The following is a 12,903-nucleotide window of genomic DNA, read 5'->3' as shown; positions in this document are numbered from 1 at the left end:
AAGGACCAGATGAAGGCTAGGAAAGAAAGATTAGAGGTAGGATAAAAGAAGAGGGGAGGGCATTTTCATTTCGTTCTACTATCCCAAAGAGTCAAAACTTATTTTTGGGCAAAGATAAGTATACATGCTAAGACTAGAATCGATATTGTATCATAAAGTAAACATGTTTCATTCTGTCCACTTAAACAATCTACATGATGAAGGAAATGGATTTAGAACAGTATAATGTAGACAAACCAACCTTAACATGATAACTAACATATGCATGAAATGTTGACAAACTCCAAATTACACGGTCCACCTTTTTCCCCTCTACATGCCGAGTGAAAATTACTGCATTCAACAAAGAGATCACGCAGGTTAGAACAATGGAAAAATCTTGCAGAACAAGGCCGGCTTTCGAACATCACCAAAAGTCACAAATCCTGCATTGGCTGATAATGCATCATTAGGAGCGCCCTTCAATTCTTGAGGAGGAGACAAAGACCAGGAACAAGGAGGGGCATTATTAAGTCCAGCAGTCCGTCTTGCTTCCACAAACTCCTGAACAGACATAACACGAAATTTCACAACTCAGTCAAATAACTCGTGCTATCCTAAACAGTCAGAAGCATAACGTCAGAAGTGCCATCACTAGAATTACAACCATTTGAATATTCTGCTAAGGAAATCCAGTCAGCATTATACACAAATATATGGCACCCTAATTATTTCGTAAGGAAAGTTAAAGGTATCATTTACAGACATCTTGATTGGGAGAATCAATTATAACCTTACCTGGAGAAAAGAAGTTGCTAGAGCAATGTCTATAGAATCCTTAAATCTCATCGGAAACACCACAGTTACCTTTTCAGCCTGTTATTACCGAAATTTTAAACTTGTCAAAAGAGGGGGGGGTGGGGTGGGTGGTGGTGGAAGTAAGCAATGCGTTGAATGATTCATTTGTATCAGTATAAACCTATCCAGCACAACAAATTACGGAAGGAGCAGCTAGCAAATGCAAGGAATAAAGACAACATTGGATACGTGAAAAAAGAAGGCACATTAACGACAATGTCTTAAATAAAGCCTGATTTCAATTACTTTTCTTTCTCATGCATTCTTAAACTTAACTTTTCATATATTAAATTTGTATTACTATTTTAGGTTGTGCACCTTGACTCACTAGAGCCTACTCTTATTTTTGCATCTTACATTTTAGCTCCCGGGGATTATTCCACCTCGACAATTAAAAAAATTTAAAAAAAAATAGTAAATATAGTACCACATAATAAAAGCAAGAGCAAAATGATCTTTCTACCTGAGGGACAAGAAAAAACGACTCTTTTGGACGATGTACCAGTGCAACAACCCTATTGACGTCAGAAGCAACAACCCTTGATCCAAGTTGTTTTAGAATTCCTCTTAGTGGAGCACCAAGAACCACTTCCCTAATAGACGCAACTTTTACCAAAACAGCGTGCCTATTATCTGCAAGAAATTAGTCAAAGAAAGCATCAATAAAGCTCAATCACAAAAACCTGAAAACCAGTGTGATGTAGACTAGAGAGAGTAATTATGAATAATGCTTCTAATAAGGTATTGATGAGGAGAAACAGCCACTTAAATAGGCTGGAAAATACAGAAGGTAACTAAGATAACCGAAAGAAGTTACCAAATCTAACAAAAAACTAACTTCCAAAACTAAAAGATAAAGGCCAAGGAAATATAAAATAAAAACCAAAATAGTTAGAACAATAACTGAAAGTGGTTAGAACAGAAAACCACCCAGCAACAAGAGCCAAGATTTAACAAGAAAAGAGCAAAGATCTCCAAGAACTAAAGATGTCCTCCATCAGATCCTCCCTCTAAAAACAAAACTCGTCCTCGAGTTAAGAAGCCAAAGCAAAAGCACTTGGAGCATGGTAGGGATAGATGTCGACAACGTTGAAGCAACAGCTGATCTGCATGTTTGGAGGTAAATCAACTCGGTAGGCATTATTGCTGAGCTTCTCCAAAATAGGAAAGAGACCAAGTGGACGGTTTGTCAACTTAGAAAATTGTCCAGTAGGCAGACGTGATTTGTTGAGATGAACCATGATAAGATCACCCATTTGAAACTCTTTAAACCGTTGATGAGAGTCAGCATCAGCCATAAATACTAATATCAACAAAAGATGGAAGGTTAGCTAAGTCCACTGTAAGTCTAAGGAGATGAGTATAAACAATCTCAAATGGAGACTTCCCTATTGAGCGGTTACTCAAGTGATTGTAGGCAAATTCTACTTGAGCAAGGTTGAGATCCCTTTGCTTTGGTTGTCTCCACAAAGGCACCAAATGAGATTCCCAAGAGTTCTCTGTCACTTCGGTTTGCCCATCTCTTTGTGGATGATTTTTTTTTTTTTTTAAACGGAAACTGAATTTTATTGAACGTTTGTGGATGACTTTGTTGTGCACCTTGTGCCAAACTTGACATCATGATAAAAAACAATTAATCTTGGAACTGGGTTTCGACGGTCACATAAAATTGTTGGAAAACGGAGTGACAGAGAATTTTTGTGTTGAGCTGGGTTTCGACGGTCACATAAAATTGTTGGAAAACGGAGGACACCTCAGACTTATCGGTCAAAAGGAAGACCCAGGTCAATCTGGTGTGATCGTCAATAAAGGTGACGAACCACCGTTTGCCTGTAGAGGTAGTGGTAGGTGAGGGACCCCAGACATCACTATGGATAAGACTGAATGGTTTGGACGGCTTGTAAGGTTGAGAGTGAAACGAAACACGACTCTGTTTAGCCCAGATACACACATCACACTGTAAGGATGACATTAATATTATGAAATAAATGCGGAAAAAGGTACTTCATATATTGAAAACTGGGATGTCCCAGACGGTAATGCCATAACATAAAATCAGTTTCAACAACAGAGAAATTCAAAGAAACAAAACTAGTCCTATAACCATCCTTAAAGGAAGTTTCATCAGTCAGGAAATAGAGCCCCTTATCGTGCCGGACAGTGCCAATCGTCGTCCCCGAGCCCAAATTCTGAAATAAAACAATGTCGGGTGAGAAAACAGTCTGACAGTTCAAGTCCCTTGTAATTTTACTAACAGATAGTAAGTTATACGAAATTTTAGGAACATGCAGCACATCACGCAATATCAAACCATTAAACGGAGACAGATGTCCTTTCCCTGCGACAGGGGCAAAGGAGCCATCGGCGATTCTAATTTTTTCATTGCCGGCACTCGAGTGATATGCGATAAAATGATCAGAAGACCCGGTCAGATGGTCTATTGCTCCAGAATCCACAATCCAAGGATGTTTACCATTAATGCTAATAAAGCCAAAAGACTGAGTCGTACCTGAGTGTGCAATTGCACTGACCCCAACAGCACTTGAGTTACTCTGACTGTCAACTTGAGGCGGAGTCAAAGTCTTATCATTTGCCGAGTCACTGGCCAGAGCACGTCCAGAACCAGTCTTGTCCTGTGACTGGCGTCGTTTGTAATTTTGAGGTTTCCCATGAAGCTTCCAACACTAGTCTTTCGTGTGCCATGGTTTTTTGCAGTGCTGACAGATAGGTGGAGGTTTCTTGTCACTATCTGATCCAGATGACTTGGTGGCAAAAGCTGCAGCCTCAGTAGACATAACAACTGAAATATTCATGGCCTTAGACCTGTCTTCTTCGAGGCGTATTTCAGAGTACACCTCCCTCAGTGATGGTGTAGGGCATTGACCCAAAATCCTGCTGCGAACACCGTCATATTTTGGATTTAACCCCGCCAGAAAATCGTACACTCGATCAGCTTTCTTAAGTTTGGAATACTGCGTTCCATCATATGTACATCTCCAAACAATCTCACGGCATAAGTCCATTTCTTGTCATAACAAGGACAATTTGTTGAAGTATGACGTGACGTCCATAACTCCTTGCTTACATTCATGAATTTGTTTGCGTATGGTATATAGGCGGGATGCATTCTGCTTCTGCGAATACAACTGCTGTACTGCATCCCAGATCTCTTTGGCAGTCGCCGTATAAAGTAACGGTCTGCCAATTTGAGGTTCCATGCTACTCACTAGAACTGATCGTAGCAATGAATCTTCTGCCCTCCAAAGACGCTCGTGGGGACTACCGGGTTCAGGTTTGGCTATCTCCCCAGTTAGATAGCCAAATTTCTGTCTTCCTTCCAGAGCCATTCGTATGGATTGAGACCATGAAAAATAATTTTCACCATTCAACTTTTCTCCAATTATAATCCCTGCAGAGTGTCCTATTGATCCAGATAATAAATTTGTAGCAGGTAAAGAATGAAAAGAGTTTACCGGGTTCTCAAAGCCTAGCTGTAAATTTGACGATTCCGGTTGAACCATTTTTGCCAAGAACCGACCCAAATTCAACGAGCTGTTGCTGGAGGAAAACAAACCTGCTTTTAATCTCATCAGAACATGCCCCGGTCAGACCGGCCGGAGAGTTCGCCGGAAAAACAACCAGACCGGCGTCACTGCAGTCAGAAAGGACCGCCGTCCTACCCCTGGAGGTTGCTGGTCAGAAAACGCCGTCAACCCGGTGTGGTCGACTGCCCTAGGGTTCGAAGTCGCGGCTAGAAGTTCATCCGAAGTCACGGCGGCTGGGAGCTCTCGTCTAGGTTGTGCGAAAACTTCTGGGAGATCGACCGGCCTGTTGTGCGCGAAGGTTCCCGGCCGATCGGTAGGTTTGATCATCGTCAACGGATCTGAATAGTCGCTGAACACCGTCTAGGCTACGACTCGACCTGGCCAAACACCGAACAAGGCTGGATCTGCATCTCTAGGGGGCCGACCACTATCTACACTTGAGATGTCGGCTGGTCTACGGTTGAAGGGTGGCTGGGCATCGCTCACATCTGGGCGAGACCCAATCTGTCCACCGGCACTCATTTGTTGGAGGAGGCGAGGTAAGGCAGTCTCTAGGTATTGTTGGATAGCTTCCTTAATCGTGTCAGCCATCTCAAAATTTGTCGTCGAAGGAGACTCATCAATGGTGGCTAGGGTTTCGTCCCCGTGCTTTAATACCATGATAAAAATAAAAATAGAAGAAGAGAAACACAAGACTGATTTACGTGGAAAACCTTAGGCCAGGGAGAAAAAACCACGATTGAATCTTATTATTAAGTTACACTGAAATACAGAAAGACTGCTCAAATAAATAGACAGATAGGAAGCCCTAGGCCCATAAGTAAATTACAAATAAATCCCTAAGGCAAACAAACCCTTTTTCGACAATTCTCGCTCAAAGGTCTTTGAGAAATATCTTGATATTCCTCAAGTTGTTTTAAAAAATAACTTGGACATTGTAACTCTTTTGCTATTCCTCAGGCAAGTATTGATTCTCATACAAAGGACAGTGGAAACAAGAATCCAGTTTGTGAAGCAAAAAGTCCTTTGAGGATAGAGAAAGATGACGGTTTGCATTCAATCACCGATGACGGCTCTTTAATTAGAATGGGGGTCTTTCCATCTCCCCAAGCCTATCTAAGCCGCCCTGCTTCCAAAAAGTACTCAAGATTATTGAAGCCTTTTCCTAAACATTTTTCAAGAAAGAAGAGCTCTGTTTTTAAATCAGTAGCTGAAATTGTCAATCCAGATTTATTAGAGGTTTGTTGTGTATGTGCCCAAGTTCCAGCGTTAGCTTCTAAAAGGTCAAAAATTTCAACAATCTGTGCTCAAATTTGCAGATTCGGAGATCCAGTTTATTAAAAGTATTCCGAGCAGCTCTACAATTACTCAAAAAAGAAGGCAATTTAGATTTAGATGAAGATTCTCCAGTGAGTATTAGTAGTGAAGATTCATATTGTTTTAGGGCCAAGGTTGTTCAAGAAGAGTCAGAGTTTGTCAATGACTTTGGACATGATTTTTTTTTTTTTTTTTTTTTTTTTTGACTTTGGGCATGATTTCAACGCTTGGTTTCAAGAAAAGATGTTTCAAGGTTAGAGGAGGCTAGAGCTTACTGTTTTGCTCTTCTGCAAGCTTCCAAAATTCCTTCCCATCTTGTCTCTATTGTTGAAGCTTGTGGTTTACAGTTGGGTTGATGCCAAGTTCTTCATGTGTTTCAAGGTTTATGGGTGCTTCTATAAGGCTGAAGTTTTAGGTCTAAAATTGGGTTGATTGCTCGGTTTTGTTGTTAGTTCAATTTGAAGAGGGGTCGTCAGTTGTTTATTAAGGAAAGAGATGCTACAATTTCTTTAGTGGAGGAAGGGATTGTATTTCAGAATTTGATTTCCAAGGCATGGTTCATAGCTTCCTATTTGATCCAGCTCAGAAGTCTTTCCCTCAGTTGTTTTGGGCTTTCGCGATCAAAGCCTTGCTCGCTGATTTTGGTTTGAAAGCCTTGCTTCTTGTTAATTTTTGCTTGGTTGGTTTTTCTCAAGTTTGTCAGGATGATTGCTTCTATTTGGTGCACTCTTTACCAGCGTTTTGACGTTTTTCCATTCAAGGCCTATGTAATATTTGGAGATCTTTCTTTGTTATTTCCAGCCTATGGTTACTTCTTTGTTTCTTTGTTAGAATTGAGTTGTATGGTTTATGTAAAACTCTTAGGTTTGAGAGAGAATCAGAATAGTCTATTCATTCACCAAAGATATGAATATACACAAGTGTACAAAGCATAGAAAAGGAAAATATAACAAGATATTTATAATAATAGAAAACCCTAACAATAGAACTATAACACTCCCCCTCAAGTTGGAGCATATATGTTAATCATGCCCAACTTGTTACATAGATAATCTATACGTCTTCCATCCAATGCTTTCGTGAAGATATCTCCTAATTGTTCTCCAGTCTTCACATATCCTGTAGATACCCACCCTTGTTGAATTTTCTCACGTACAAAATGGCAATCAACTTCAATATGTTTAGTCCTTTCATGAAATACTGGATTAGACGCAATATGAAGTGTTGCTTGATTATCACACCACAACTTTGTCGGTGTGGTGATTTCAAATCCCAACTCAACAAGAAGTTGATATATCCAAATCAATTCACACATCTGTGCCATTGCTCTATATTCTGATTCCGCACTTGAACGTGACACCACATTTTGCTTCTTACTCTTCCAAGAAATCAAATTACCACCAACAAAAACACAATACCCTAAGGTTGATCTTCTGTCTTCTTTAGATCCCGCCCAATCGGCATCTGAGAAACATTCAATATTAGTATGGAGTTAACTATGAAGAAAGGTCTTTAGAGACTGGAAACCTAAAGCATCATCACCAGTAATCACAATATCATCCACATATACGACTAACAAGATGACACCACCCTCAGATCTCTTAAAAAAGACCGAATGATCTGACGTGCTCTTCCGCATTCCAAAGCTTTCAATCACCTGATTAAATTTACCAAACCAAGCTTGTGGGCGCTGCTTTAATCCATACAAGGATTTACGAAGGCAATACACCATTCCATTCTCCCCCTGAGCAACAAACCCTGATGGTTGCTCCATATACACCTATTCTTGAAGATCACCATGAAGAAATGCATTTTTAATATCAAGTTGATGTAAAGGCCAATGATTGATTGAAGCTAATGAAATAAACCTCACAGATGCCATTTTTGCTACAGGAGAAAAAATATCAGCATAGTCGACGCCATAAGTTTGTGCGTAGCCTTTCGCTACAAGGCGCACTTTTAACCGAGCAATAGAACCATCAGGAATGACTTTAACTGCAAACACCCATTTGTAACCAATAGCCTTCTTTCCTGCAGAGAGAGAAACTAAATCCCAAGTACAATTATCATCTAAGGTAGTCATCTCCTCCATTGCGGCACACCAACCAAGATGAGACAAAGCCTCATAAACAGTTTTAGGGATGGATACAGACTCTAAGGATGCAATGAATGAACATGTGGAAGGCGATGAATGGTTATATGAAACAAAAGAGGAAATAGGATGAGCATATGTACGTTTACCTTTACGAAAAGCAATAGTAAGATCATCACTCATTTCTGGATCCAATGACGAAGAAGATTGGTACAGGGCATGGAACTGAAGGAGGTTGTCATCGAGTATAGACCTTAACGATGGGTGAAAGAGTAGAGGTAGCCACAGGTAGAGATGAATCAGGAAGAGGATCGGAAGGAGAAATAATTGTGTAGACAAGGAAATCATCCTCTAATTCCTTATGCTCCCCCTGACTCTTATTCGAAGATAAAGATGGTGATGAAAAAAATGGGGTATGTTCAAAAAACGTGATATCAGGAGAGATGAAATATTTATTTAGACTAGGACAATAACGTCGATACCCCTTTTGAACACGGGAATAACCAAGGAAAATACATTTTAAGGACTTTGGATCCAACTTGGTATGCTGAGGCCGAACATCCCGAACAAAGTAGGTACAACCAAATATTTTAGGTGGAATGGGAAACAAATGTTGCTTGGGGCATAAAGTACGAAAAGGTATCACACCCTTAAGAATGGAAGAGTGCATGCGATTTATTAAGAAATAAGTTGTGGAAACAGCATCAGCCCAAAAGGATTTTGGAACATGCATCTGAAACATCAAAGCTCTGGCTATCTTAAGGAGATGATGATTCTTTCATTCTACAACCCCATTTTGAGATGGAGTATCGACACAAGAAGATTGATGAACAATGTCATGGACATTTAAATAAGACTTGAGTGTATTAGAGAAATATTCCTTAGTATTATCACTCCGTAGGATTTGAAGAGCACCACTAAACTGAGTTTGAATTTCAGCATGGAAGTTACGAAAATGAGAAAGTAACTCAGAACGACTTTTCATTAAATATAACCACGTAACACGAGAATAGTCATCGACAAATGTAACAAAATACCTAAACCCTCCTTTGGACTCAACAGGACATGGACCCCAAACATCATAATTAACTAATTCAAAAGGAGCATTAGCTCGTTTATTGACTCGAGGATACAAACTCAGACGATGAAATTTAGCAAACTGACATGACTCACAATCTAAAGAAGACAAATGTTGAAGTTGTAGACGAAGACTCTTCAACACAGGGATAGACGGATGACCCAAACGATAATGCTCTTCAAAGGGAGACGACACGCTTGAGCATGTGATGGCCGTAGGTGTTTGTGGTTCAAAGATGTAAAGACCTCCAAATTCACGCCCTTTACCAATAGTTTGTTTCGTCATAAGATCCTGAAATAAGCAATAACCAGGAAAAAAAAGGAGACAACAATGAAGATCACGAGTGAGTTTACTGACCGAAATCAAATTAAACGAGAAATGTGGTAAATTTAAAACTGATGACAAAGAAATTGATTCAGTAAAATGGACAATTCCTAATCCTAAAACAGGAGTGGAGGTTCCATCAGCTATAGTGACATTAGGTAGATGTACAAAGGTTAAAGAATAAACTGGGATTACCTGTCATATGGTCTGTAGTGCCAGAGTCAATGACCCATTTTGACGTGGAGGAAAGAAGGCATTTAGAAATGTTACTTGTCTCTGCGATGGCCGTAATGGGAGTAGAAGATGATGCCCTCAATGACTCTTAATACTGCTGAAATTTAGCAAACTCCTCTGCAGAAATCATAATTGACTTGTCAAGATTATCAGGAGTAGAGGCGACATGTGCAGAGGGTGATGGCATCCTCTGACCCTTATTTATCAATCTTCTGCATTCATGCTTCGTATGGCCAGGTTTATGACAATAATAGCAAACACCTCCTAGATTTGATCTTTGGTTATTGAGATGACCTTTGGAGCTATTTGATTCAATCCCCTTATTACCTCTAAAATCATTTGTGTGCCCAATCAAAGCACTACTAGAATCAGATGATGTAACTGCTTGTATCTTCTCGATATGAAGTATTCGAGTGTAAGCTTCTTCCAACGATGAGATATTTAAGCTTGACAACACTTGATCTTTGGCCATCTCATATTTAGGTGCAAGACCTGCTAAAAAGCTCATGATAAATACTTTTCACGTTAAGCTATTAGAACTTTTGGATCCGTGCTGATTGCCATCAAGGTATTGAATTCCACACATGTATTTTTAACCTCCATAAAGTAGCTTGTAAGAGATTTTTCTCCTTGATCAGGTTGAAATAAAGTCTTACAAACATCAAACACTTTATTAATATTCTCTTTCCCTGAATAAATGAAATCCAAATATTCCAATAGTTCCTTGACTGATTCGCAATGTTTACTAGTTCAACGATTTCATGGTCAATAGAATTCTTGATTTGTAGAAGCATTCTTGAATCGTCCTACCACCAAATCTTTTTATTAGCATCAATTGGTGGCTCTTCTGTGATGTGATCATCCATCTCCATGCTCCTAATAAAGTGACGAACATTCGGTCTCCATGAATAGTAGTTGGATCCATTCAACTTGTGTTCAGTTACTTTTGACACCATAGGAACAATCTTAGACATGACTACTGGTTTCTTATCAAACATTACCTCAAAAAATAGACACCGGACAGCAGAGAATCAAACCCTAATTTACCAGAGAGATATCTTTACAAGCCGTGAGTATATCTATATATCCCAAACAAACACACCACCAAGAAGAGTCAACAACACTGAGGAAACCCACAAAAGACGAACCAAAATAAATGGTGCACGTGCCTACACGTGCCGGTGCGGGGACCGACGGCGGAATGGAACAAGCGGCGCGTGAGCCCCACACGCTGGTCAGATGGAATCCTGACTTTAGGGTTTTGTAGATCGGCAGCTGAGCTCCTCGACGAACTGGGCGGTGTCGAAAAACTAGCTTTTTTTTTCCGACGACGAACGAACCAAAGATGGCGACTGTGAGCAAAAGTTTAAACTCGCCTCTCCACAAAACTCTAAACGTATCACAAATGCGTTCTAAATTCTCAAACCCTAAGGTTCACAAAACTCTAAGTTTGTTTAGAGAGCTCTGATACCATGTAAAACTCTTAGGTTTGAGAGAGAATCAGAATACTTTATTCATTCACCAAAGATATGAATATATACAAGTGTACAAAGCATAGAAAAGTAAAATATCACAAAATATTTACAAGAATGGAAAACCTTAACAATAGAGTTATAACAGTTTTTTTTTTCTTTTTGTTTGGTCCTCTTATTTTGTTTTTTAAACAAAACCAGAACTTTTCATTTATATAATGAAAAGATAGTACAAAATAGAGGATCAGAAGGTGCACTCGGGTATCTCAAATAGGTTAAAACCCCATAATACCCGCATCATTTCCAAGTAGTGAAACCAAATAACAAAATGTCCAATGACCTAGTCTACAAACAACAAGAAACTGGCAAAGCAGCCAAGAAAGCCTCACAAAATACAACGAATGTAAGCCTACCAACATCTAAACCGGTACATCACATGAAAGCTAATTAAAATACTAAAATTAACAATCTTGCATAAAAAAGGAGCTCCAATTTAGGTTTATGTCTTGCCCTGAGTAATCTTCAAAGTATTTGGAGAGGGAACACCATGAGGAGGTATTAAGCCTTGCAGCCTCGAAGCGATCCTGTCAATGCGTTGCTTTACCCTGGAAAACTCGTTGATTTCCTTCGAACCACATATCCGTTAACAGTGCTTTGACGGCATTGTTCCAGAGCATTTTGGAACCTGACCTCAGCAAAGGACCCACCAGAATCTGCACAATATTATCTCCAAAGGAATTGCCAAAGGTCTTTAATAAATTCTGCCAACAATTGACAGCATATGAACACTCAAAGAACAGAGATGAAAGATTGTAGAAGACAAGCTTTTTTTTTTGGGAGCTTCCTTTGTAGTACCTCCGAGCAATTCAAAGCACCAACAATCATTATCCAAATTGTTATGTTAACTTGGCGTGGGCTCTTGGTCTTCCAAATTGCCTTTTCCAAGCCTCTTTCTAATGGAGTGAGATTTTGAGGTGATTAACCAATGATTTAAGATTTAACCAACAAGGCTCCCCCGGTTTCTAGTAACCAATAGCGCTTGTCTGGGCTATCCAAATTTTCCCTGATATCATCCCATTAAGATTCTGAAATTCAACTAACTCATCATCCTTTAGGAGTCTTCGGAAGAAAACAGACCATGAAAGATGGATGTTGTCCCAATGATCTGCCACAGACCCTTGCAGCTTAAGGGCAACCTTGAATATTTTAGGGAATAGCACATTCAATGGCAGTTTGTCGACCCAAGAGTCCAACCAAAATCTGATTCTACTGCCGTTGCCAATCTTGTATGTTGCTAAGGCTTCTACTTTTACCCAGGTTCTTGATATATTGATCCAAGGACTTCTAAGGCTTAGGTTGACTTCCCGGATGTGTGCCAATTAAACAAGTCTTTTCCATGAATGTTTCTAATGACTTGATGCCAAAGTGAATTTTCTTCATTAAAGTATCTCCACCACCATTTGGCTAATAATGACAAAATTTTCACCTTTAAACTGCCAAGTCTCAAACCTCCATCCTTTTGATTCCAAGCAACTACCTCCCATTTGATCAAATGATTTATTTTCCCTCCTTTGTGCCCCTCCCAAAAGCTCAGTACTTCACTTACAAGAAGGAAAAGAAACAATGATAAAGGATCCCCTTGTCGAATGCCTCTTGTAGCTAATGTCCGGCCTCAAGGTCTTCAATTAATGAAGATAGATGATTTTGGATGAGTGACACACCCCATCATCCATGATATCCATTTTGGATCAAAGTTTTTACCAATCGAGACCTTTTCAAGGAAAGTCCAATCCACTCAGTCGAACGCCTTTTCCATGTCTAATTTAAGAATCCACTCTTTTTCCCTTTGGATCTATAATCTTCAACCGCTTCATTTGCAACAAGAATTGGGTCCAAAATCTACCTGACGGCACGAAGGAGGTAGTTGAAGTGCCTTGATCATTGGTTAGCTCAAAAACCAGATTCTTTCTTTTTTTTTCCGCTAGAAATCGATGAAAAAAGCTG

The 12,903-nt window shown here is 39.6% G+C and overlaps 1 protein-coding gene across 6 annotated transcripts in view; it reads right to left on the bottom strand.

Moving 5' to 3' along the window:
- Positions 1-12,903, bottom strand: part of DIS2 (Arp2/3 complex, 34 kD subunit p34-Arc) — a 28,714-nt gene that overhangs the window by 2,887 nt on the left and 12,924 nt on the right. For 3 of the 6 annotated variants that reach the window (XR_005479672.2, XM_039021558.2, XM_039021559.2), the window contains exons 4-7: positions 1,301-1,470; positions 778-855; positions 411-543; positions 242-333 (exon numbers count right to left, since the gene is read on the bottom strand). Coding sequence is in view for 4 of the 6 variants with exons in the window: in XM_039021558.2 (XP_038877486.1) it covers positions 242-333; positions 411-543; positions 778-855; positions 1,301-1,470 (473 nt within the window). In the remaining 2 variants the exon portion in view is untranslated. The remainder of the gene's footprint in view (positions 1-241; positions 334-410; positions 544-777; positions 856-1,300; positions 1,471-12,903) is intronic. The other 3 variants (XR_016528624.1, XM_039021560.2, XM_090312261.1) reach the window with 1 other exon arrangement.

The sequence above is a fragment of the Benincasa hispida genome, chromosome 3 (genome assembly GCF_027475165.1).
Source record: "Benincasa hispida cultivar pf3 chromosome 3, pf3_genome.v1.1, whole genome shotgun sequence".
NCBI lineage: Eukaryota > Viridiplantae > Streptophyta > Magnoliopsida > Cucurbitales > Cucurbitaceae > Benincasa > Benincasa hispida.
This window is presented reverse-complemented; position numbering and strand designations above follow the sequence as displayed.